This window comes from Taeniopygia guttata, chromosome Z (assembly GCF_048771995.1).
Source record: "Taeniopygia guttata chromosome Z, bTaeGut7.mat, whole genome shotgun sequence".
Taxonomy (NCBI): domain Eukaryota; kingdom Metazoa; phylum Chordata; class Aves; order Passeriformes; family Estrildidae; genus Taeniopygia; species Taeniopygia guttata.
This window is the reverse complement of record NC_133063.1, coordinates 6,930,651-6,956,717: the sequence shown is the minus strand read 5'-3', so window position 1 is coordinate 6,956,717 and position 26,067 is coordinate 6,930,651. Positions and strand designations below refer to the sequence as shown.

The 26,067-nt window shown below is 43.8% G+C and overlaps 1 protein-coding gene and 1 long non-coding RNA gene across 4 annotated transcripts in view; one reads left to right on the top strand and one right to left on the bottom strand.

Annotated features, from left to right (window-relative positions):
- The window catches only part of LOC100220878 (PH and SEC7 domain-containing protein 3), a 115,158-nt gene that overhangs the window by 84,718 nt on the left and 4,373 nt on the right, over nt 1-26,067 (bottom strand). For 2 of the 3 annotated variants that reach the window (XM_030257937.4, XM_072921916.1), the window contains exons 2-4: nt 18,052-18,160; nt 4,278-5,346; nt 1,770-2,150 (exon numbers count right to left, since the gene is read on the bottom strand). In XM_030257937.4, coding sequence (XP_030113797.4) covers nt 1,770-2,150; nt 4,278-5,346; nt 18,052-18,160 — 1,559 coding nt within the window. Of the gene's footprint in view, nt 1-1,769; nt 2,151-4,277; nt 5,347-8,992; nt 9,133-18,051; nt 18,161-26,067 lie in introns of those variants that run through there. The other variant, XM_030257938.4, reaches the window with a different exon arrangement.
- Nucleotides 6,207-24,766, top strand: LOC115491014 (uncharacterized). Its single transcript, XR_003956970.4, has 3 exons — nt 6,207-8,519; nt 17,473-17,608; nt 23,800-24,766. It is a non-coding gene; the product is annotated as an uncharacterized lncRNA (long non-coding RNA).

Below are 26,067 nucleotides of genomic sequence, written 5' to 3'. Positions count from 1 at the left end.
AAAGTAGTACTCACGACCTGTCAGTCGCCTGTCAGTCACCACACAACATACACGCCTAGTGCAATACAACATGATACTGGAATACCGGAGGAGGAGGGTGGTGTTAGCTGTAAGATTATTGTTGCGAGGATTACTCTGTTGGGCATACTACCGGCTACACATCCTGCCGTGGTGACATTCTCTACTGGCATCTACCTTAGGTGAGCCCTTGAGGCTTATCCCTGACAAACCAGAATCACTCTTTCTTTTTTCTTTTCTTCTAATTAAGTGAGGAAAAAATATTCAAATATCTACTGCTAATTTATCAGTATGGATGCAAATCTAAACTAAAATTAATTCCAAGTGAAATCTACATTAGACAGACACCGAATGTGACTCATCTAAGCATACCTTGTCTTTGTCCTAATTTTTGTCCTGATGAGCCTTACTTGACAGTATCCTTTAAATACTAGTTGCTGCAACTATGGGGTAGCAGAATCTAGATCTGAATGTGCTGCTTGTTCTCTGATGTCCAGTTTTATGTCAGCCTTTGGTTTTGCTATAAGTAAGGAGCTGCAAGTCTTAGGACTGACCTCAGTTTCTGGCTCCATACAGGTTATTGCAGATTAGCAGTCACTTATTGCCTACTGGCAGATACCATGCATGCACAACATTTAAACATCGTTTTTACTGTATGATTAAGGGAAAAATATTTTAAACTCTAATGTCCTTCTGCCTGCTGTTTTAAGAGCAAACTGTACCTTAATCCATAAAGTTAGCAAAACTACTTCTGCTCAAAGGACTTCTTTCATTTTAGCACAAAAGAAATAAAACAGATAAAAGATCTCCCACCCTTACTCCCAGAAAAGTTCTAAGTAGACTAGTTCCATCTATGGGAATAGTCCTAGGCCTCTTAGATAACATCCTGTCCCTGGAGGATGAAGACCAGAGGCATCTTTGTCACTCAAAAGGTCCTTCACCACTTTGCAGGTGTGTTGCACCCTCACCACTCTGCTTTTAATTCAACCTCCTACTTTGTCTGTGTCTGCCTTTCACTGTCCCCACTCTCCTTGACAGCACACTGTAAGAAAAGTTTGCACAGAGTGATTTTCTACAATTGTACAGTATTTTCTGACCAATCAGCCTAGTTGTTGCTTCTCACATGACTCTTTCTTTTAATAGGCTTTCTCACCTCTCCTTTTACTTAATCATAAATTATTCACATTTTTGTAATGTTCACTCCTCTTTCATGAAGTGCACAAATGAAAGAAGCTAACCTGTGAATGTGGTGAGAGCAAAATCTCATCCCAGCAGAAGTAATGTTCTAAACTCCCACTGGCCTTAAGAGAGGAACTACTGTGCCCAAAGGCACATGTTTAACATCCAGATCACAAACTGCATTTGGACAACTCATTTGTGTCCACAAAGCGTTACCGCTCCTAAAGTTGCTGCCAAAAAATTCAGGTAGGAACTGTAGCTGAGCAAGGTTCATTTGGAACCAATAAGTAACTCCTCCAGAGACAGATCCCAGAGATGTGATAATACCAGGCAGACTTTTATCAACACATCAGCATTACCTAATAAACCTTCATAATGTAAATTTGCACTCTTCTTATGAATGGCAGGTTTGGATGGCTCATTTCTCTATTGCAGTCACCCTGGAAATTATTCTCTGTAGAAAATTAGAAGTGTTAAAAGAGGCAAAACTACACTCTCTGACAGTACACTGAAGTAAAGAGAGGTTGGGGAAAAATCAGCAGGCACACAGAAAGCTCATCCACTACTTTTACCTTTCCAGATGAGGGACTTCTGTGACATCTCCTTTGAAGAGTGTTTCGCTTGCATCCCTTAAGCCATTGGCAATGCCTTCACCACATCCCTTCACCTCCCTGTCAGGCACATCTGTCTGCCCCACGGCTGATGTCCTATCTAAAAACTGTCCACCCTCCTTCATGCGCTGCTGGATCATGGGAGTGAGTGGTATCTCAAAGCTGAAGTAGCTATCAGGCTCCGAGTACAATGTGTCCAGAGATTCCGCACTGTAGTACAAAGATGCATTGTCTAGGATGTTTTCAAACTGTGAGCTGTACAGATCAGTGGAGATGTCAGAGTGCCTCTGCCCAAGGAAATCTTCGTATCCTCCTGTGGCGGCTTCCCCCTCCTCAACCATCCTGAAAATTAATCAGAAACAGCTCATTTCAGTCTTGGGGCAAGGTTCAAACTTTGGGAAATCCTTCTCACCCTTCCACTTTTCTGAGCAGAAAGGTTAACACAGCTTTATGCAAGAGAGGGCACTGCAGGTAAAATGCTGGTTTTTCCTTGCACTACCTCTCTTTATGACCAGCATCATTTCCCTCTCCAGGGACATAGAAAGAAACAATTTTCTGGGTAAAAGAAGAGGGCTGGGAGACATCCTAATATTGTCTAACAGATCAGCTGCTTACATGCAAAAGAGAAAAGCACAGTGTGCAAGATCTATCCTAGCACCAGTGCCAAGCCAGAGGCTGCACATGCTGGAAATGCGTATCCAGATGGAGCCCCTGAAGGATAATTAGCCATCTCTGCAGTCCTAGGACTGGGGTCTTCAGCAAAAAGCTGAAGGAAATTACTCCAAAATGCAAAGGGAAGCATGTGCAATTAAAAATATAGAGCCTGGGGAAACAGATTTGAAGGGAGAAGACTCAGCCTGCTTGCTAATGCATGGAAAGGTATACCATTCCCCTGAAGAGTTTTCTTCCCTGCTGCACCAAATACTGTGGGGCTCCTCAACATGCCAGAGGTTTAGGGTAGCCAGCCCAAGTAATCCCAAAGCAAAACTCCACAGATACAGAGGTGCAGAGGCAGGAAAGCCTCCCTTGCAGAGATGTTGTCTCAGCAGCACACACCTCTCCAGGTCAAAGTGGGCATGATTTGCTCAGAGCGTACCAGAGGAACCCTTTGTTTTGTAAGAGATGTGCATCAGAAAAGAAAAGCAAGCAAATCAGGATGCAAAGCAGCACGCCATTCTTGCAATATGTAATGCTAAAATGATGTAAAGATAGATAGATAGATAGATAGATAGATAGATAGATAGATAGATAGAGAGATAGATAGATAGATAGATAGATAGATAGATAGATAGATAGATAGATAGATAGATAGATAGATAGATAATACAGAAAGCACAGATTGTAGCATTTATCCTCCTATGATCTACATGGCCTTAATGTCTTTATTATCCAACCATTCAGAGGTTGTCACAGTTTTTGCACAAACTCTGAATGAAACCAGAAAATCTGTTCAGGTGCGTATGGCCAGGCCTGCATGCCAACTATATTTAATTACACGGTGTCCTGGATTAGCGCAAATTTGGGAGAAAACCTCCAAAAAGGGCCCTCCCCCAGAAAGCAAACCCACATGGCCCCTCCCCTCAATCAGTTCAGGAAGAATTTCCCCTGAGAGAGGTGGAAAAAACCTGTTTATTTAACAGGCAAAGCACTCCCCAGCACACAAAATGAACAACACCAGGGGACAAAACTCATTTCTGACTCTGAAGAGATGACAGATTCAGAAAGTCTCTGCAGTGCATGGTCACTGTTATCAGTCCCTCCAGCCCTGGGGAAGGCTGCTGCCCACAGAAGGCCCTGGTGGGCCACAGAGTGAGAGCTCTCTGTGTTTCTCCAGCCCCAGTCTGGAGCAGGTTCAAATGGATCCAAAAAAAGGGAAAGAAAACCAGTCCAGGGAAATTTGGGCTGCCTCAGCTCGCTGAACGAGCTAAAAAGCAAAGGAGAGCGGTGTTCTGCCCCGTCTGTGCCTGGAGAGCACAGTGGAATTCTGTGACCAGCAGAGTGTGGAGAAGGGAGTGCAGGCTGAAAACAAACTGTGTGCTTCTTCTTCTCCCCACCTTCGCTCTCAGAGCCAGTCTTGAAGGCACAGAATAGAATATCCAGCATAAACAGATCACACTACTGGGGATATGAGCATCATAACATCACTCTAGGACACATGGCATGTCCAGATCCCAATTACACCTGCTACAGATGCTTCATCACATGGACATCACTGTGCAAACAGCAAGACTTCTGATCTTTACATTTCAAAACCTGAGATGGACTGCAAACTTCAGTAAGATGATGTGAAGCGGCTTCAGTACCAAATTCAGGCATTAGCCAACCAGCAGCTATGTATACCAGTACTGTAAACACCACACCACAGGCAGCAGACAAATATTTGCTGCTTCTTATTAGGTAAGTACAAGCCACATGCCTAGACAAGAGAACCCCAGACTCACCCCTGCTACCCTCTTAGCACTAGCTCACCTGTCCCGGCTGCTTGAAAGCACAGCCATCTCCTCCTCACCACAGTTCTTCCTGTCCTTCATAGAAACTTCATCCTTCCCGCTTTCTTCAAGCAGTGGTAGAGGAGTGGCTCCAGAGGCAGCGGGTTCCAGCCTTGGGTCTTCACAGACCTCACTCCAGGCACTGTCTGGCAAGGAAGGCAAGCCTGGGGAGACCATTGGTGACACAGGGTGGCTGGATATTTTGGGGAATGCCTTCCTCTCCACAGACACAGAGTCCAGCAGTGAGTGCTTCTTTCTTTGCTGCTCCTCAGCTTTTTGCAGCCATAAGATCTCCACACCTTGAAATTCTACATGTTTACTCACAGCTGCCTCTTTAGCAAGCCTTCTCTCAGTACCTGTTTGCATTTTGCCTTGACTGTACTCTGAAAACTCCTCAAAACGTGTCCCCCTCTCCACTCTGCTGACTGCTTCCAGGTTTGCCACAGATGGCTTGTGACAGCTTGGTTCCTGAACTGTGTGGACCTCCTCTGCTTTATTACTTATGCCTTGTGAGGATTCAGACTGCTTTTCTCCAGTCCGTACTGAAGCCAGATCTTTCTCTATGATCAAATGCTTTTTTTCCTCAGCTGTTCGTTCAGATGGAAGAAGCATGTCTGAGAGCTTTTCTTGGCCTGCTGGAACTGGTTCTCTGGCTGCCTGCACATTTTGGCTGCCAGTAACACTCTTTTTTTCCATTTGAGTCTCTGAATCCAGAGAAGTATTTGCTCTTTCTTGCACCTTTGTTGCTTCTAACCGTCGAGAGATTTTCATACTCTCTGGTGGATTACTGGTGGGTTGCAAACCTCCTTCTGGGGTGTGAAGCTGCACTGCCCCTGCATCAGGCCTCAAATGATCAGCAGGAGCTGCGCACTGAGGAACAGGCCTGGCATGGTGGTGACTGTCCCGTCTTTCCGGACTGCGTGTCACGGGCTCGGCCGGGCACGTCAGTGGAGACGATGGTGTTTGTCTGCTCGACTCTGCAGTGCCGTACTCTGGAAATTCATTGATGATGGTATGAGGAGGCAAACTGCTGCTTCCACGGCCACTACCTGCAAAATAAAAGGAGACGCTGGGTTTATCTACCACAGGCACAAAGCAAAAAGTCTGATCTCTCTCCTGCTCATAACAGAGTAACAGTGCTCTCCCCAGCAGGGAAAATACTTCAGTTTTACTCGCTTCTGCTTTCTGCTTTTTTACACTGCAGTTATCCAAAGCCGGTCCTTTTACACGGGAGTTTTTGGGCGGCCCTGCTTTGGGAATCTGCACTACAGAGGAAGGAATGCCAGAAATGTCTGCTGCACTTCAGAAAAGGTCCAATGGCACGGGAACAGTCTGAGGCCTCAGGCCAGGCCACAGGCCTAAGAAAGCAGAGATTCAGATGTCTAACATCCACAGCATGCACCACCCGTGATGGTTTTACTTTAAAAAACCACTACAGATGATGGTTTTACGTTTACAGGTAATTTCCACTTGTAAAGGTGAAACACTGGGAAGATAATCAGCCACACCCGTTATGTTCTACAGCCTTGACGAAACTAATTAGCTAAATTACAAAGTAATTAATGAGCAATTCAACTTTCTGCCAGCACTACCCTCTTCCTTTAACAACTCAGGTAGCTGAAGTCACGTTGCAGTGATGGATGCATACCATGCAATTCACATTTTCTACGGCAGCAAATAGCTGCTGCAGAAAAACCCTGCTACCCCTCCCTTCCTTGTGCTTTTCCAACTGATGTGAACAAGAAGTAAAAATGGGTGGTCCCATTTTCCAAGCATCAAGCACCCAGTGGCTCCCATTGTTTCGAGGTAACAGAGAACCATCTGTCCGAAGGGACCTCAGCCATCACATGACAGATAATTGGCCACCTTATATCACAGCCAAGGAGGAACTGAGCTTTTGGGGGGAAAAAAACCCCAAAACAACAATTAAAAAGCCAACCATCAACAGCTGCATTTGTCCTACTCCTTTATGAAAGAAAGAAAAAAACTAACTCTTTGCTTCTTGGAGTATAAAAGTGTATAAAAGTATAAAAGGCTTGGAGTATAAAAGTGTTTCAAATCAAACTGCAGGGTGGCCAGACCTAAACACCTACTTTGAAAAGCATCAGGGGTGACAGCTCTGAAACCAAACACCGACTTGAATTTGAATGGTTTGGTCCCAAGGTGCATCTCTAGGTGCTGCATTGAAAACTGATCCCCATCTCTGCTCCAAGCAGGCCAGCCACGGTCTCTTTCTGAGCAGAAGCCATGTAGCTGTGGTTAATGATAGGCTGAGTTCAAAGTGAAAGAGAGGATAATCTAACACAGGTTCAGAACTGCATTAATATGGCTACCTATATGCCAGTGGCTTGTTAAGGTAAGCAGAAGCTCACACCTGCCAGTATATCCCAGTATATCTAGCCACAGGGAAAATACCACACAATGGGCGTGGTGCAGGATCAAAGTGACAATTTTGGACCCTGCCAAGCCTCAGAATCTTCCCCAGTGGGTTCTCCAAACGTCTCCATGCCATTGACTTAATCACAGTTCATCCAGACTATTTGGTTGCTGTTCAGGACAGTGACTAGACAAAGCAGGGACCTTTTCTCTGCTGCAAGGTCCCAGGGAAATATAAGGAGCAAGGGTGCCCTGTCCACAATTGCATCACCAGCCCATCTTCATGGCAAGGTTTCCAAAACACAGGTGTGGGTGCACCCACAGTGCTTTTTTTTAAGTGTCTGAAGCAGCAAACATGCCCCTTTGCACACAACTCAGCCAACCAAGCGCTTGCATGTACCTCAAGCCCATAGTTTTCATGGCACAAGCTGCCACTGTGGGACACTTCCACCAGGACAGACTCACATATGACAGCGATGCTCTGTGGTTGTAATGTCCCTACACCTGCACCAGAACAACCCCAGGCAACAAACTCCAAGCTGCTTTCCCATCCCACAGTCCTTCTCTAATGCCAAAGCTTTAGTGCTCGCTGCTCTCTCAGAACAGGCTAGAGGAGGGGTTTCTTAGGAGAGGACTAATAGGGAAGATGTCACTATAGATGCTAACATAAACCCTTCCTAGTAGACACATCCACCCACAGCACCTTGGGACAGCACTTGGCCAGGTCACACTCTCTGGCTGCACTGCATGAAGAAAAGGAATACACAGTGCCCCAAGAGCTGGGACCCCCCATGCCTCACTCCAACCCACACATCCCGCCTTGTTGGAAGGAAGCCTGGAGCTCAGCCCTGGCCTCCTGTGGGGCTGGGAGGCAGCCAACATGCTCTGGAGGCCAAGCCCTAACAAGGCACCGCACACAGATCCTGCCAAGGGGCCAGGCTCGTCTCTGCTAATTGCTATCTTAGCTTCTGAACCAACACGAGGGAAACAGAGGGGGCCTTATTTCTTGTGGTGAATGCTAAACGCTCTGCTGCGCGTCCCTGTCTGCCACCGACAGCCACTGCTGATGGTGGAAAGAAATCCTGAGCAAGTTTCTGATTTACTTCTCCTCCTGAACTTCATAGTCTGGCAAGCCCATCAGACTCCAGAAAAGGTACAGATACAGAGCACATACCTGCACATGCAGGCACAGAGAGGTGTCCAAAGAGAGGGAGAGTGCTTACATGTATTCCCCTCTGCCACACCTGCAAGCTGTGCACCATCTGGGCAAGAGAGTAGCGCTATCACAGTAGAAATGTAAGGCCTTTTCTGAAGTGAGATGTCAGCAGCTCTCCTCTGGACAGACTACTGCTGCTGCTGCCACTGCTGTATGCAAGCACAAGTCAGCGGGATTCTTGCCTTCATGCAGGAATATTGCCTAATCCTCTGTCTGATTGAAAAAAAACTTCCTATATGACATCAAAGCAGTGTTCTGTTGCCATTATATTAGGTACCACCATGCACATTACTACCAAGGTCTCTAATTTGTGAAGTAAACCACAACCAATCCACCACTTTCTCCCAAAATTCCAAAGCTTTTCCCTTTCCTCAGAGACCTATTTCAAGTACAAGAGCTAAGGGGAGCTTGAGCTCTTTAAGGGAAACTCCTCCCTTATTCCCATCCACCACCACAGCATCATGTCTTGCTGCAGCTACTGGCATATCCTGTCCAACCCCATCCCCCAATATGACTGCATTACAAACAAGGATAGAAAGACAACAACAAAATTTAAGGACTGCACTGAAGATGCGCAGGGAAAAAAAATACCCATCACCAAACAAACAAAGAAAGGACACACACTTTCAGGTAACACAAATTTCTACTTTGCATTGAAGGTGGTTTCTTTCAACAAATTAAAAAAAAAAAAAAAAAGAAAGAAAGAAAGAAATGGACAGGGAAAAAGCTAAAATAGAAAGGGGGTGAGTGACTAGAAAACTGAGACCGGGCAAATATAACCTAACAGCATTTGGCAGCCTTTCTGATGACTAGATGTTAAAAGAATTAATGACTTAAATCAGGCATAGATATGATATTTCATAGGTAAATAACCATTCCATGTCAAGCAACCTTGTCTACAGCATAATAAAAGGAAATTCTAGGAAGCAAAACACAAGTTAAAAGCATAGACAGACATTTTGTTTACAGGTACATTTTAAAAAAGAATGGTGTGAGTGTCTCTCTCTATACAGTATATATATGTATATATATATATATATATATATATATATTATATAGCTCGAGAAATTAGATATATTTGCTTGAACAGGCTCCTTACTCACAGAGGTTACTGTAGCTCCAGCAGTTACCCATTGGTCAAAGAAATAAAATGCAAAGCTCATCAGTTTATCTATAGCGATACCAGCTAATTCAATTGCTGCTGTTCTAGTCAACTGGAATCAAAATAGTTTCAAATTTCCTGGCAGCTGCTGCCCTGCACTGCACACAATGATGTAAATGGATGCTTTCTGAGTATTATGAAACTGATGGGGGAACTGCAGTCTCATTCAGTCTATCGCAGGAGCTAAGGAGTCCACCTTGGCAGCTTGCAGGGGGAAAAAAAAAAAATTTCCTCCAGCAAGGCTGCCTGACGGCATGCCAGGGATACGTCTGTGCTTAGCTGCCGTTTTTGTACTGCGTCCGTAAGGGGAGAATCGGGCAGAATGGCGATGCCGAGAGTCATGTGCCGGTTTCAGAATGCAGGATGCTTTATGGCATTTCAGCATTAGTGAGCTGGGAGCCTTCACTAAGCAGCCCAGTCATCCTGCATTTTATGTCTCTGCAGCTCCTTGCGCCGATCACAAGCAGCACGTGGGTGAGCTTGCATGCAGCATCGCATCAGTTACGCTTTCCTGGTATGCTTGCCACCATTTGTAAAAGGCAAATCGGGGCAAGTAAAAAACAATGTATGCATTAAGACGAGACAAATCTCTAGGTGACAGAGTTTAATGAACAAATCACAGGATATATGGTATTGTATCACTACTGGCCAAAGAGGAGGTTTACACACGTCTCCTTGTCCTGCACTGCATCGTGTTACAACTTCTACAGTCACTAAAACTATTCCAATTGATAAAGCAGCCTGCTCCTGCTGAGATAGAGCAGCCGTCCCCTATAAAAGGGGAGGGATGCTGCACAGCCTCTGGCAGCCTTGTGCAGCAGCCTTTTTCCAAATGATGTCATTCTCCATGCTGCAATAGGTCCCGCCTGGCCAGCGTAGCCAAAGCCAGGGGATTAACATAATGCAAACATGGGGCTTTTGTAACTGGACTGCAAACATCCACACCGGACTGGGCACAGGATTTTCTGCAGTTTGCAGGCCCTCCAGGCTTTTGGGCAGTTTGCTTGCTCCAAAAAGGAGAAGTGGAGCCAGGTCTTCATCCCGATCTCGAAAGTTACAGCAGCATTATGTAAAAACAAGTTGGTGGAAATGGGGAAGCTGAGTGAAAGTGAGAGGCAAACAGAGGGAAGAGGTTGGAGAGAGTTGCTTAGAAATAAATCCAGCTGAAATGCCTCTGTGCCTTAGCAAACATGCAGGGAAAGTAGAGGGGAATAGAGGTATGGCAGAGCCCTTACAGAAAAACTGACCGTCTTGGCTGAGACCCCTCACCCCAAAAAGAGATAACCAGAGGGACTCCCTGCTGTGGTCACTGGGAGGTTTGGCACAGAGCTCAACAGCATGCACAAGGCTGTGTACTCTTTGCAATCCCTGCTTGAACAGCCAGACAGTGGTGTGATAGCCAGTGGCTCAGGGTTACCCAGAAATTAAACAAATTGTTCAGGGAAAAAAATAACCTCCTGCACACAGGCAGGGGCAGTATGTTGCTAAGGAAATTGTACACCCACAGCTTCCTGCACACTGGAAGAGATTCACAAAAAGATACTGCCCACTACTGTTCTTGTGTAGTTCCCTAAATCCTGGAGGTTTTGGGCTGCCAGAGATAGTGCTAGATGAAACTTCCGTTTGCCATAGGACAACCATGCCCATGCTAGATGAATCTGTGACGAATCTCTCTGCTAGCCAGTGCTGGAGTCTGGTAGGATATGATGACGATAAGTTGTCATTGGTTTGGAAAAGAGTGAGAAAAGCCACTAGGATAAGAACATAAATCCTTTGCATTCAGAAAGCAATGACCATTTAAAAAGCATGTAAAATACATGGGTCACTTTGTGCCTCTTTGAGAGTTTGTGTGGATTTTTTTTTTACAGCTGCAGAAGTTCTAGCCCTATTCCTGATGGAAAGCTTTATGCAAGCAACACTGTGACTTGGTTGCATATTTTTCCCCACAGGTTTTAACTACTTTCCAGTGGTAAGCAAGGTTTGAGACCTCTTGCATAACCCCAACTGCACTGAATTAAAGAGCCTGTACCTTTCCCCTGGTTGCAAGAAGGATGGCACCTTGCTGCAGTCACTCACAGGCCTACAGCAAGCTCAAAACAGGACAAAGTCCAAAACTAACATGCAGCACGTGCTGAGAGGATTTAGTGTGAGGGATTATCCACTACAAATTGCTGTATGGGCCACAGATGGTCAGTGAGATAGCTCAGTCCCAAGAGTCATTATTCTGGAAAGCAAAATGGTAGAGTGGAACAACAGCTGCTAGCATGAGCAGTAATAGGAGGGAATACAAAGGGAGTATCTGGACTCATTATCTTGACATAAAAGTGCAAGTGGGTCTTAGAATATTTAATGCCCTTTTCTTCTCTGAAGTCCCACACTCTAGAATTATATGGCTGTGAGAATCTCAAGTTTTGATTTAAGACTTATGTTTGGAGAAGTCTGAAACCCAAAAGGTAAACAACAGATCCAAAAAGAATCTGAAATTCTCTATTTTTCTGCTGCTGTGATTTAGAAAGGAAGCAGCTAACAGATTTTCTAAGTGTAGATACACACAAGCAAGAATTACTTCAAAAGCTCCATAAGAGCCTTCACCTCAAGAAAAAACTTCTGAAGCAGTGACAACTCACATCTGCTTAGACATTTCAGCATCTACAACGACTTTAGAGCCTCTCTAAATTATCTTATAATTAAAGTTATATATTTAAAATACTGTATTTTCCACTAATCTTCTCAAACCCCTTGGAAAGTTGTTTTGTGCAAGCCAACAATGGCTTTAAAAATCCATGACTTGTAAGCACAGATCTCAGAAAGTCGATGTCTGTTGATCCAGAGACTAGGCACATCTGCAGAAAAGGATTTCCTTTACTACATTTCAGAGTTTGGGACCAATTAGCCAAGCTGACAATAGTCTTGCTAGGCAGTTCTTAAAGCACCCTAGGAGATGGATCTCAAGTTATGTGCCCAGCTAAAACAAAAGTAGGACGTGGAGGGACATGTGCATCTCCCAGGCTCCAGGTGTTTGCTGCAAAAGGTGCTGTTGGACATTGCCTAGTAGCTTTTCAGCAGGCTTTTACAGCCAGGGAGACCCCCTTCCTCTGGAAGCTGGAGAGAGTTAAATAAACAACACAGGGATCTAAGGCAGAAGGTACTTGTTAAAGCAGTGAACTGTGAACAGGAAAAATACCTGCTGTACTCTGTGTTACACTCTGTCAGTCCAATACCAGGCCAGAACTGCACCTACCCACATAATTTTATTTAAATGCCTTCTCCTTGTGCAAATCAACAGCACGTTAATACACATAATTTCCTTCAGAAAGCTCCAGAAATGAAGCAAGGCTACAGCACAATGTAGGGTTTGTGTTGATGTGCTGCAGATCTCACCAGATGATGGGACTGAGGCTGAGGGGAAGACATGGTGATAGTTAAAAATGCATCTGTGTCCCACTGCACCTGCCTGTAACAAGCAAAGTCAGCTGGCTGAGCCTCCCCTCTTGTGCCCATTGATCTGGATGCCCCATTTTCTGTCTGCCTGGTGGAAGGGGATGACTTGACTGCCTCCAGGAAAGTGTTGCTGAGTCCTGCCAGCTTCAGCTGAATTCAGCCTGTGCCACATGTGCTCAGAGCATCTCATATTGCCAGACACTGATAGACTGCCAGCATCACCAGGTCCCCAAATATTTGTGTGCTCACATCAGCATGGCTCTCAGCTTCGGTCAACAGTGCACAGACAGGGAGACATTTACTGCCTTAACTCTAGCATTTCATAACTTCTGAGTGCTTAATTCTGCACCTTTAAAAAACAATAAACAAACAGTCCATGTTTTAACAATTATTTGTACTAAACTCTTGGCCTTCAAACAACTCTGTTGTTTAGAAAGTTGAGGATGTGGTAATCTCCTCCCTACAGCTGTAGGTTATGATAACTTGAACTATCCAGCTTTCAAGTGAAGGTCACAAGACATTCAATTTCCTCCTGTGGCGCAAGGGACTTAGCATAATGACTTGTGCCCCCTTCAGTTTTCCTCCTCCCTGGACTGGAAACCCACATATCCATCACACCACACCTGACAGCTCCAGAGCATGCCTCAGCTTCTCCCAGCCCCAGGAAGCAGCACTCAGAAACTAAGGGAGATAGCAGAAATAAAGGGAGATAGCAAGACAGTTCCACCTCTCCACCTCTGCAGCCAAGGTGCAGAGCACAATGCTGTCCTTCTGCACCAGCATTCACCTTCCCATGTGCACAATACTAATCTGACAGCACTGTGAGAGCTTGCTGCTCTTCAGAGCATCCAAAACGACCTGCTTTACTCCATGCTGGAGTGAAAGAGGAGCACTCAGCATAGCCAGTGAACATGCTGGTACCAAAAAGGTAATCACTTCCTATAGTGCACAAACTCAACTGGAAAAGTACCTTCTTATACAGTACATCTGGAGACTTAAATTTAAAAAGTTATCCTTCTTTTTACGTCGTTGCCAATCAGCAATGCCAAACATTGGAGGTATTTATGAGAAAACTATTGACTACACACTATGATTTTAAAACTCTTGCAGGACTTTCTGGCTTGTATGTCAGAAAATGCAGTGGGACACTAGAAGCAACAACAAGAAGCTGATTAAGTCAAGTATGGACAACAGGATGATAGAATTTTAATTATAAGGGAGAGGGGTACCACAGCTCTGAGCTTTCTCCTTGTGTGTGCTGGTAAACGCTGCAGGACATCTGATGTGCTAATCCTTCACTGTAATTAAGCAAAATTAATGTGAAAATCAGGCAGTCCTCCAACCCTTAGAAAATGCAGTTTTGCACCTTTTAAGCAGAGCTGCAGAGGAAGATACCAGATCAGGGAGCTCAGACTTTGAGAATTGCCTGGAGATGGAAAGAGCAAGAGATGAAAATATGACAAGGGGTGGTGGTGCCTCAAAATGGAAAACAACAGGGTTGGAGCCCTGGACAAGACTACAGTCAGCAGTCTGGGCTATCATGAGAACAATGTAATGAGTGCCTGGGGTCTCAGGGCAGTTCCTTCAGTGAGGACCAGGAAGGTGCCACTTCCCCGCAGTGCGAGGGGGATGCAGCAGAGCTGGACATGAATGCCTTGAAGGAACAGAGCAAACAAGCAAGGCAGAATCTGTGTCAGTGATGTTCACTTACTGGGATAATTTTCTTAAAGGTGTTTAAATCAGAAGCACAAGAAGCCTGAAAAGACTTTGCTTTTACAAAATAGCAGCCATTGTGTTCTTCCTCTGCTCTTGAAAAAAAGTTCTAGATGTCCTAAAGCAAAAGCAGTAATTTCTTTAACTGCAGTTCAGAACAGGTATGTTGCATGGGTCAAAGTATGTGTTTGATTTTCTTTCACGTGTCAGATCTGGCATTGTTTGACCCCTTGCAATGGTGATTCAGCACACATTGCCAGGAGAAAATAAACCCTTTTTTTAGAATTGTTCTTTTGGCATTATTTTAGGGGGATTTGTTATAATTTTGGCTGGCTTGAGCTTGCTAAGCACACAGATGAGCCCAAGAACTAGCATGAGACAATCGGTGGCAGTGTGTGTCTGGGACCATCTCTTTTGGCAGAAGCAAGATGTTAAATGAGCTCAGTTGCCTCATGACACCTCACTGAACACAAAACAGCAAGTGACAGGCTCTCCAAAAAGATATTTGTTTCACCAGGAATTCAAACCAAGCTTCTTCCAGCAGCTGTTGGGAAAGACCAGATTTGCATAGCAACACAGGCAGTATTTGTACAGGGCCTTTTTGTGAAGGATGAGATTAAACCTCTGGTACACAGGAGGGATGAAAGCTTCAGAGAAAAGATACATCAGAGAAAAGACTGTTTATTAATCTTAAGAAGCTATTTTCTTCCTAACAACAGTCTTGGATTTATTTTTCGTATAACAGGAATTTTGGGATATTCGGCCTTCATGTTTATTTAAGGAATTATTTTGTAGTATCCCCCACTTTTTTCCCCAAGGAAGCACTTTTAAGACTAAGTAATGTGGCTGTGATTTTTTTTTTTCTTTTTGGTATTTAAGTGTATTAACGGCAAAGTCATAAAAATCAGTCCTGTAGCACAGCCAAGCCTGAAGAAAAGTCTGCTCAATAGAGATTACTGTTTCCACAGCAGTTTCCAGAGGAGGAATGTATGTTTCCACATACAACAAGCGACCTTTTATGTCAGTGAGTCTGAGAAGAGGTCTTGTCCAACCCAGCTAAATTCAGTTTCTAAAAAACATTTTCTTTTGCTGGAAGGCAGAAGGCTGGGGTTTCGCCAGGGAAGGTGGCCAGGCTGTGCAGGGCCACGTGGACAAGTGTGGTGCATTCTCCCCGCTCCCCCAGTGCGAGGGGTCTGCAGGGAAATGTGGCTTGGACCTGCTTCTGCTCCGAGTAATGCATCCCCGGCAGGAGGATGGACAATGGACTGGAGAGGAGGGGACCCAGACAAGAGGCATCATGCATTAAAGACAAGACCACATTAGGGCATCAGTGATCACACACATTCCAGAGAAAATCAGACTGAAGACACCGAAAGAAAATGTTTTGCGTGCTTTATTAGCATTTGAGTATCGTTGATGAGACGCCTCTTATAAATCCATCTAACTTTTTATCCCCCCCACCTTTCATTTGAAAATGACCAGCAGCTTCAACCTGGAAGGTAAAAATCAGCACGGAGCTTATTAACAAAAGCTGCCATCCCCCAAGTGGGTAAACAGAAGTGTTTGCCACAGTCGTCCCCAATTATTGTTGTTTTTTTTTGTGAATTGGCTTGTCTGATGCAAGTGTATTAGCACTTAGTCAAGACATGTATATCAGCAGCATCAGCAGGGCTACAGTGACATGGCCGTGGCCAAAAGGGAAAGGATGAACCAGAAGGCAGAAGTAATTAAGCTGTTCAGCAGTTTACGTGCTACATTCTGTTTCTGAGGCCAGCCATGGCACGGGTCACCTGCTTTAGGGTTGATAAATTAAAGTCCAGCCTAACTGCCCCCAGTGACAAGTTGTTTTCTTGATCAAGTTTAAACACCAACATTTCTCCTGACCCTGCCCCTGTCACTCATTTGCTTAAAATATTTCATACTTTGATCCCTAAAAAGCATGTTTTCTTTCTTTTAAAGGAAACTTCAGAAAGTAGCATGTTTATTTGGATTTTTGGTGGTGCTTTCTCCCTTCTCTTCTAACACAGAGTAAAAAGACTTTCAAGCATAGCTGCTTCCCCCAAAAGCATATGTCATGACATATTTGGCATCTATCAAATAAAAAAAAAACCTATGATTTGGTGTACAAAAGCCCTGAGTTTGCACGACTGTCCCCTCAGCCACCCTGTCCTCATTCACCTCCAGTAAATAAGCAGTTAAAAGCTGAAGAAAAAACTAGAAGGGGCAGAACCACTCTCATTTATCCATGGTGGTCAAACAACTTGTAAGAGAAGGAGGAGGAGGAGGAGGATGCATTTGCCTGTGACAGCATGAGGCCAGTCTGGGTAAGCACAATGTCACCCAGTGTTTGGGTACAATTCACAAATGTTGTATGTTAACCACTGTTAAAGATTCACAAACCCTCCTGTGAGGGTCCCTTGAAATCACTCTCATTTTGCTAATTGTTAGCCCCTAATGGTAGTTTCTCATTAATAAAGGAACAGGACAAGATCCGGAAACAAGGCAAGACGGAGATCCAGAAAAAGGCAAGAAGCACAGGAAAAATACCGAGAATCAGGCACATAAGTCAATATATCTGGATTACTCTTTGCCACCCTTTGTTTTAGAGCTCAATACTTAGCTTAGAATACCCATCATATTTGGTAATTTGTTTTGGTAATAACAGTGGATTCACTTGGATTTATTAGACATTGCATACTTTATTTAAGACCAATCTCTGGATTTGTACCAATGCCTGCTGACAGTGCTCTCACACTGTGTCTTTCCAAGCAAGAAATGAGGTCATCATGATTCATGTAATAAACTGATACACATTTTGAGGCAATTTGGAAGAGTTTTTAAAATTCTAAATGAGGTCATTTTGGCTTGGGCTTTTTGAGGGTCTTTTTCTCTTTTTGGAAATTTGGAATTTTTCCACTTTGCAATTAGGATTTCCCAAGTGGAGACCAAACTTTATAAAATCCAGGAAGAAACTCAATTCTGTTTCTTTGTTGTTTATTATTATCATTATTATTATTATTAATTTTTTTTTTTCCTTACTGAAGTTGAGAAGCATACACGGTTTGTTTCTGAACAAAGTGCTGCCCTTTTCTGGCAAGAAGGGAGTCTTCTTTAATTAAGTGACATTCCAGAAAGTTTGCAATTAGAAAGGATCAAGGTACAAAGAGAACAGCCTGAGGAAATGCTTTTTCAAAGAGGGCATGGCTTGTTGATAATTTTGACAAGGCAAGAGGAATAGCTACAATAACTACATTTATTTTATTCTAGGCTTGGGCTCTTAAAAGGTAGAAAATGCCTTACATTTACAAGAAGACAGCAGGAACAAGACAGATCCTTAGGCATAACATTAGATATTGCACCTGGACTTCTGGAATCACTGACTACAGAGGGCAGAGAAGTTCAGGTACCGCCTCAAGTATCTGAATTAAAATCTTACCTACCTGTACCTGTAGAAAGACCACAGAGCGCATTTCTGGAGGGATCTCCAGGCAGAAATGGCCATGTTTCAGCATGTGCAATTGCAGAACTTGTGGCTGAACAACTCCAGCACAGGGAAGTGCAGGGACTCCCTCTACCAATGTGTCTCCAGCACATGAGTCCCTGCTGTCTCATCATGGTGGCCCACATGAGCCAGAAAGAAAGGCAGAGGTATAAGAGAGTGAACCACTGTCATTTTCTGGGGCCAAACCAGCAGGATCCTATGGTCCAGTGCTTGTGAAGAGCAGCACAGCACAATGAGTGAGCCCTCGTGGGGTCATTAAAGGAGCAGCTTCTGCAAAACCTTCCCGAGTGGCTTAAGAAGATTTTTTTTTTTTTTTACACAAAATAATAATAAATAGCACTTACCCATTCCTGAAGGCTTCTCTTCTTCCAAGCCAAATAAAAATTCATATTTGGCCTTGGCAACATTCTGGGCATGAGCCGATATGTCATTATCCCACACAAGTGCTTCTGCCTAGAGCAAAAATAAACAAAGCTTATATACCTTTTAGTGAAAAAACAGCAGAAGTAACATGAACTCCCTTCAGGCAGCATTTTTAAAGTATTCATTTCACTCTGTCACCACCAAAATCACCCAGAGTAGACCTGGGCCAACTCAGGGAACTTCTTCAGAGCTCACCCCTCTGTCATTGAACCCAAGAATTTCAGTATTAAGAACAAAGACCTAACAGATGTGAGAGCACCCAACCACTTTACCCACTTTTTAGCCAGCTTACCCATTGAAAGGCCAGCAGCACTGGCCAGCTATTTCAATAATACTGATTAGGGCTAAAAATATCAAGGGAATAGTATCAGAAATAGCAAATTTGAGTATGTATGTCATAAAACTGGAACCCATGGGAAAACCATAAATGGGACAGGCTGTCTCTTTGAAAAGATAGTGGGGTAGAGAAAGTGAGGAGCAAGGACTACAACAAGGATGATTAAAAAGGGGAAGAAGGATAAGATATGCAAACATGTCCTTAGACTGGAGTACTGTCTAGGGTCTCTGCTGGGCATCCCATGCATGACCACAACTGTCTAGGTCAGGACAAGAGCCAAACTTGGTTTTACAACCATACCACACAAGTCAAACCTGCTTGTCTGGCCAGGAGGCAGGGAGGGGACACGGGGTGGTGAGCCCAGTAAGCAGGGGAACACCTGGAGGGGTGAATGGACAGACGGATTGAGCAACTGGTTCTACCCAGGTCTGGTGCCCCCAGCACCTTCCCACTGCTCATTTCTTGTAAGAAACACTTGACAGAGTAAAGGTCCAGTTTCTCAGAATAGAGAAAAGCTGCAGGACTAAGATCAAAATACTTTTCTGAACACGTAGGGACAAAACAAATCTCTAAGCTAAAGCACATGCCAGCAATAAAATGTAGTGCACAAACTATCTAGAGTCAGCATAAAGTTTCTTCCCAGCTGGGCAAGACGGAGCCCGTAATTCTTCTGTTTGAAGTGACAGATAAAATAAATCACTAACTCTGTAAATTCTTCAGTAAACTTTATATTCATATGAGGTAGTCAGTTGCTGTGGCATAGCAAGCCATGGCATGGTTTACATTGGTGAAAGCATTAGCTTACAAAAACACTCTTTAAAAAACAAAGTTAAATGGAACATTCTGTCCCCCAGGACAACAATAACTTTTATGCATTTCGATCAAATACCTCAGGATAAGCGTCAGATACAAAGAGAAATTCAAAGTACAAGGGACACATAATTCACAGGAACACATAGTCACAGCTCTTTAATCAGACATGGATGGAATCACAAATCCATATATTCCTCCTAGGCCATCTGTCCAACAATTGTATTTTCTTCCAAGAGCACATTGATGAATAGTTATCTTCCCCATGCCCTAGAATGGTTTTGCTCCAGGTTCCCCTGGCCTTTTACCCCCGTTTCTTCTCCTGCCTTTCTGCACTGTGCCAGTTCTGCAAGATTTAGTCCAACACCACTCTGCTCTAAGTCGACAGCAGATCTTACATAGGGGTCTTGGACTAATTTATTTGCCATTCACTAGGCATTCACTAGTCCAGCTACTCAGCACTAGGGCTTCCAGTACATTGATGCACGTGCTAACACCAGCCTACCCAATCCTTTGGTAAAGATGTGATGGAACAGATAAAGGGCTTTCTATCACAAAGATGACTATCACAAGCATGACAAAATGGAAGAAATCACCATGTCTGTCCTGCCTGCATTCATTCACTGGCAGGGAGGCAGGAGGGGCTAGAAAAGGAATAGCTGGAGCCAGAGCACACGGGGGAAGGCTCTTTGTCTGCAACAGCTTAGACAGGAGTAGCTTACAAATCCAGACAAAAGTTCAGCCTGCTCAGATGGATGTGAAGGGATGGTATGGCTAACAACTAGCTGGTGCCAAATCCCAGTGACAGATAAATGAAATGGAAAATAAAATTAACAGAACAGTCCAGTTCCTGAGGAGTAAGGAATTTCTGATCTATACCCCTCTGGGACACAGCTTCTCCATCCCTCAGCCTTGCTCTTTGAGATTTCACAGACATCTGCTGCACTGAGCATCCCTGCCAGCAAACACGTGTTCCAAGGATCTCTATTGCCTGTACCTCACTGTAAAGCAAAGAAGAAAACTCCAGCTCACAGTACCCTCCTCATCATCCAGTAACAGTCACAAGTAAATTGTAAAATTAATGGGGTTTCAGTGTATAGGCCATCATTTACCAGAGTTAAGTGCCTAAACAGAGGCTGCATGATCTTAGTGTTTTCATCTGAAAGGGGTAACTTGATTGTCAGAACGGCTCAATGCTGCTGATGAAAATTGCAGATACTGGTTTGTGTATGGGAACAGCTGTATTTAACATCTATTTAGGTTGTCAGAGCACTAAAAGGATGTATAAAGAAAATCCATATCCAGGCTTAAGGGTAAGTTTATCATATTTCATCCAAACAAGACATATTAAAAAAGAATGCAAGAGCAGGAAAGAATGAGGATGCTCTGAGGTCAGAACTAGTTTTTAATTCTATTGCTTTACCAATGTCCAAATCAAGAGACAACGTGTGTTCTCCTTTCCTTCTTTTGATCCACCGCTCACCTAAGCTTTGCAGAAGTCAAAATGCCCTGAAACAAGGAGCCCAGAAATGGGCTGGCCAAACATTCATGGTGCTTTCAAGTTGCATTAGCAAAGATTAAATACGAGCAAGATTGAAAGGGATATAAAACTCCTGCTTAAGCCTTCTCTCTCAGCTCAAGGGCAAAGAAATCTGCATCCAGGTCAGCCATTTCATAATTGCTTCCCTCAGAGGGCTTTAACCACCACCTTCAAAGCATCTCGTCTTTGTCACTACTGAAGAGGGTGATGCTTAAAAGCACCAATCCCCTTAAATCAGCCCAGCTGAACATACATTTCTCATGAGCCATATACATATTATTTTTCAGTCCAGTGATGCTCTGGGCAGAGAGGCAGCAAGCTCCTACCCATTGGTGCATCACTCTTGCAGTGCTTTCTGCCTGTTTGAATGTGTTGGATCAAGCCCACTTCTCTAGGTCCATAGCTCTTGGTCAGGAGTTAGGAAGGCTGCATTTGCCTCACAGCGAATTTTAAGTAACATTTATGAGGTTGCATTAGTTTGCACTTGGCAGTCCTCACCCCTCAGACCTCCTGCCAACACACTGGACCAGTTTCTGTTGACCTCACACAAGGCATTGACATGGGTCAACAGAGGTTCCACCTTGCTGGCCTTGTGTTGCATGCTTGGGGAACAGAGAGATTGTTTAAGATAAACCCGTGGTGCTCCTGGAGGTTTCAGGCCAGCACAGGAACGAAGCTGCTGAATCTGTGTCTCAGCACTGAAGTGAACAGCAGCAGGATGCTAAGACCACAAAGTTCCTGCTACTCCAGCAGGAGCTGCCAAGGACAGATAAGCCAGCCCAGCAAGAAGCACACACACTGCCTCTGCTCTGTTGTCTGGATGTGTGAATGGAGCAGCAGATCAGTATCTGCAAGGAGAAACTGTTCCCACAATTCACCCTTGAGAGGTGTCTTTAACTCCTGCTGAGAGCTGGGTGCTGGCTTTCCTCAAGCACAGTTTCTCTCTCTGGATGAATTTCATTTCAACTCGTAAGCTCTCCTCAAACTGCCCTCCAAAAATCCCAGTGGTTTTTACATAGGTAAAGTAAGTCATAAAAAGCTGAAGAAAATGCTTCTCCTTTCTCTACAAAAGAAATGCACTAAAGCATCTTCTTTTGACTTTCACTGAGGTTCTAGTTGGGACCTTTTCTTGGGACCAACTGGTTTTGTCTTGGGGCCTTTTTTTTTTTAATCATACTGTCTTCGGTGAATGTTTCCTCCTAACTTGTCTCAAACCAGGACACATACCTACATGTCAGAGAGCTTTAACTGAGGCATATCAAACTCTTGCTATCTCACCACCATTTTCAGCTGAGCTGACAGGAAAGCTGAGCTTTGTCTCAGTGGAAGGGGATAAAACTGTCCACAGCTGCTGTGACAAGCAATGGGTCAGTCTGAGCACAAAGAACCAGTATGAATCCGTGCCTCCTGAAGCATTCACACTTAAGGTCACATATTTTCTCTGAAAATGTCTAATAAGGAGGAGGTATTCAAAGAAGCAGATAATTAAATGGCAACTTCCAGTCTGGAAATTTTCAGACTCCCTGAGAGTATGGATGCTGTTAAGACAGGCTCACTCCTTGCAGGAGACCTGGGAAAAGAGTGCTTGAGAAAAAGCAGAACAGGATGGGTGCTGAAGCATGAGTCTTCAGGAAGCAAGAGTCAGCCAAAATTCTAGACAGCAAGAGACCACCCATCCCTAAGGGGAAACATCAGCAGGAAGGGACCTAGGGACCATTCATGCAGAACTGTTAGCTGGGACAGAGAGGTGAAAGTGTCCTCAGGCATGTCTCCACAGCTAAGACATATCATGAGGAAGCCTCAGTTTTACATGCTTTTGGATGTGCACAGCTCTGTTTCCCAGAGCTTCCTGCCTTCCCCCTCAGCCATACCACCACTGGATGTCAGCCCCCCGGCAACAGCCCCTGCACTGGAGCGACTTTTGGATGTTTCATTGAGGCTACTGGGGAAATGCTGCAATATTGCAAGAAAGCAGAAAAAAGCCTCGAAGAATGCCTGTAAATCAGTCTACTATGGAGAACTTCACAGCCACACCTGGTCCATTTCTAATCCTGGCTGTGCTTGGTCTATTCTCATTGTTTCACCAACACCAGCAAAAAACTCAACTGCTGTCAGCAGCCAAATACTCACTGGATGAAATACGCTGATACAGTGAGTATATGCTCTCAGCAGGAACGATGGACAGAAGGTTTCCACAGATTTTAAAACCTACAGCAAGTTGCAATGTCATGGGCAAGTCTTTACAGAATCCTGCATTGAGAGCTCTGCCTCTGCTGTCACATCATCCCTGTGTGGCCAAGAGCTCAGCAAGCTTCACTGTTTTTGACAGGTCATACCAATGGTTCTGAAAAGACTATGCCTGTTGAGCTTGTCTTAAATCACTTCCCTAAGGAGCAGGATTAAATGCAGAAAAATGGCATTAAAATAAACTTGCTAACTGGTAAAACCTAGTGCACCAACATCACAGGAAGAGTGTGGGTGCTCAGAGTAAGACCACTGGGTAGGCAAGGGTTGTAGCATTTAATTCCATTTGACCCCATACAGCATAGCTGTGTTTTCCTTATACCTCCCCACACTAATACACGTTTGCAATTCTTGAATTAAAGCATTAGTAAAATAGATTAACATTCAAAACAGGACTTTGCATGGCTTAATCTCAGCTGGAGTTGCTATAACTTAATGCTAGTCAAGGTTTTGAATGAGAAGAAATCTAAGCCTGAGTTTTAAACTAATTCCTAACTATCATGAGTTGCAGGGAGATGTATAGAAAACCAGAAGGTGGGGAGGAAAGAATGTGCTTGTGTGAGACCACTGCCTATAGCTGTTTTCCAGCTATAAGAAGAAGAAGTCGGGATTTTAGAGAGGGTCACATAAGATTTTTCAGCTGCAAGGCTACTAAGAGACGTGGCAGAGGCGCTTGCAGTATAAGGGGTCTAAAAAAAGCAAATTAAAATCAGTGCCTTTTTTTTTTTAATGCAACAGCCAGAAGACAACAGAAGAAGGTATTGGCAGTCAGCACCACACCAAGGAGGACATGGTTCCTGGTATAGTTTGTAGTCAAAACCACCAACCACCTTGCAAAGCAATCTCACAGAAAACAAAATACTGAGGCACCTGACAAGGGTGAACAAGCTCAAGGGATACAAATCCCTAACACTACAGAAATCACATGCTTCTTATGAATCTCTAAGCTGACCTCTTCCTGGGCATCTGCTGACCTCCATGACCACATCCATGTTCCTGGGCTAAAGCAGCCTTGAATCCAAACCAGTGCAGCAAATCACCATTACCTGCTCACAAGGCTTTGGCATGGCCATGGACTGGACAGACCTCAGGCTTGGTACCATCCAGCCAGCTCCTCTTGAGTCCTCACCACATCACACTGCACAGCTTACCCCAGGGATTCACCAAAAGGCACCAGGGCACTGCAGGTTTCCTGTGCCATTATTCCCAGCACTACAGGGTTTGTTTACTATGAGCAGCCTCACAGGGATCAGTTAGGCTGGAGAGAGCAAAACTGAAAGGGTTCAGATACTACCAAAGCTGCTGTCCCTGCACAAAGGTAGACTTCACAGAAGTTCAGTGTCTGAAGAGATGCTCAGTTCAGAAATGAAGCAAAAGATTTTCTGCTTAGGAAAAAAACCTGGGAACGGTGACAAAAAAAAAAAAAAAAAAAACAAATTAATGCCTTAGCAGCAGTATCAAGCAAGTAAAATTTGTTTCCAGTCTGGTCACCTTGTTCTAGACCTGCAATTGTGTTTCTCTCCCCTTAAAAAAATGTTTGCTTTGTTGTTTAGTTGTTTGGAAGCAGTCAGCCATTATACAGAATTAAATGCTTTCTATTATGCAAAGGCTGGTGATGTCTGAGCTGTAACTGCATGGCTGTGAACAACATATTAATTTAAAGTCTGTATGATTACACTTTACCATTAAAGGTCACTCAGCATTTTGTATTTGTCAAGTCAGTGATTTTTGATGCATGCTGTATGGACCTCTGGATATCTACACATTATTTCTAAGGTATGTGCAAGAATCAAAACAAGTCCTCTGAGAAGAAGACTTTAGCTCACTGCCTGAATCACTGTGTTCTTAGACATAACACACAGAGATGAAGAAAAACACCCAAAAACTTTTACAAAGCCACAGTGCAAGTATATTCCTGAGTTATGTCAAAGAGTATTGGGGTGGGGTGTGATTTAAGAAAAACTGTGCAAAGACAGCATCTTATATCCAGAGAATTCAGTGATGCATGCAGTAGATATCTTGCATTTACTGTTTTTGTTCAATCTGTTCCAGAATATTTAGCAAACTGACAGACTTCTTCACTTTAGCATGTACTGTGCTTGCATCATCTTCAGGCAACTCAGATGGCAGGACAATGTTTAGACAGGCTACAGGTCTGCTCCACGTGGATTTCTCCTCTACGGAAGCTAAAATTTGAATATACCTAAATGTCTTACGAACCCACCAGAAGTTAGTTCTGTATCTTTAAACAACTCAATTTTTTCCAAAACCCTAACCAACATCTGCTGTCCCTTGAAACTTTACAGATGTCATCCTCTGCCATGTGCTGTACATTCTTTATGTCCAGCTAAATATACACTGCTTTTATGGATGGAGGAATGGGGTATTGGGAGAGCTCATCTTCATTTTTCAAGTCAATATTATAAATATAGTTTAAGGTAGTGTCCCCAAGTGATTAAAATAATTCCATTTCAGTGAATGTTAAAAAAACTCAAAAAACAAGCCAACAAACAAAAAACACCCCACACCCAGCCATCAGACCACTCCACACTGGAAGAATTAACATTTGCAAAAGTATAAAAAAATCTGCATTTTTCTCTGTGGCAAGCACAAACTGTAGAAATACAACACAGCAGCAGAGTATGCAAAAAGGGGTATGTATCTTAGACATAGCTTGCTGATTCTGCATGATTATTTCATATCACATATTTAAATTAATTTTACAGTTTTCACTCAGCAGTTTTTTCTGAGCCTTACCTAGATTTAAGAGAAACTTTTTGGAACAGAAATTTGACTGAAGTTTGATCTGAGCCATCTTATCTCTGGCACAATTAAGGCAGAAGTGAGAAAATACATCAACAAATTTCTCCTGAGGTGCAGGCGCTGGGGGACTGAAAATATTGTTGCAAGACTATATGCTTGCTAAGAAAGTGCATTGTTGGGCAGCTGTGGCCCCTGCAAGTGGTCAGGAGCCAACAGGCAATTCCAGCTGTGGCAACAAGGCAG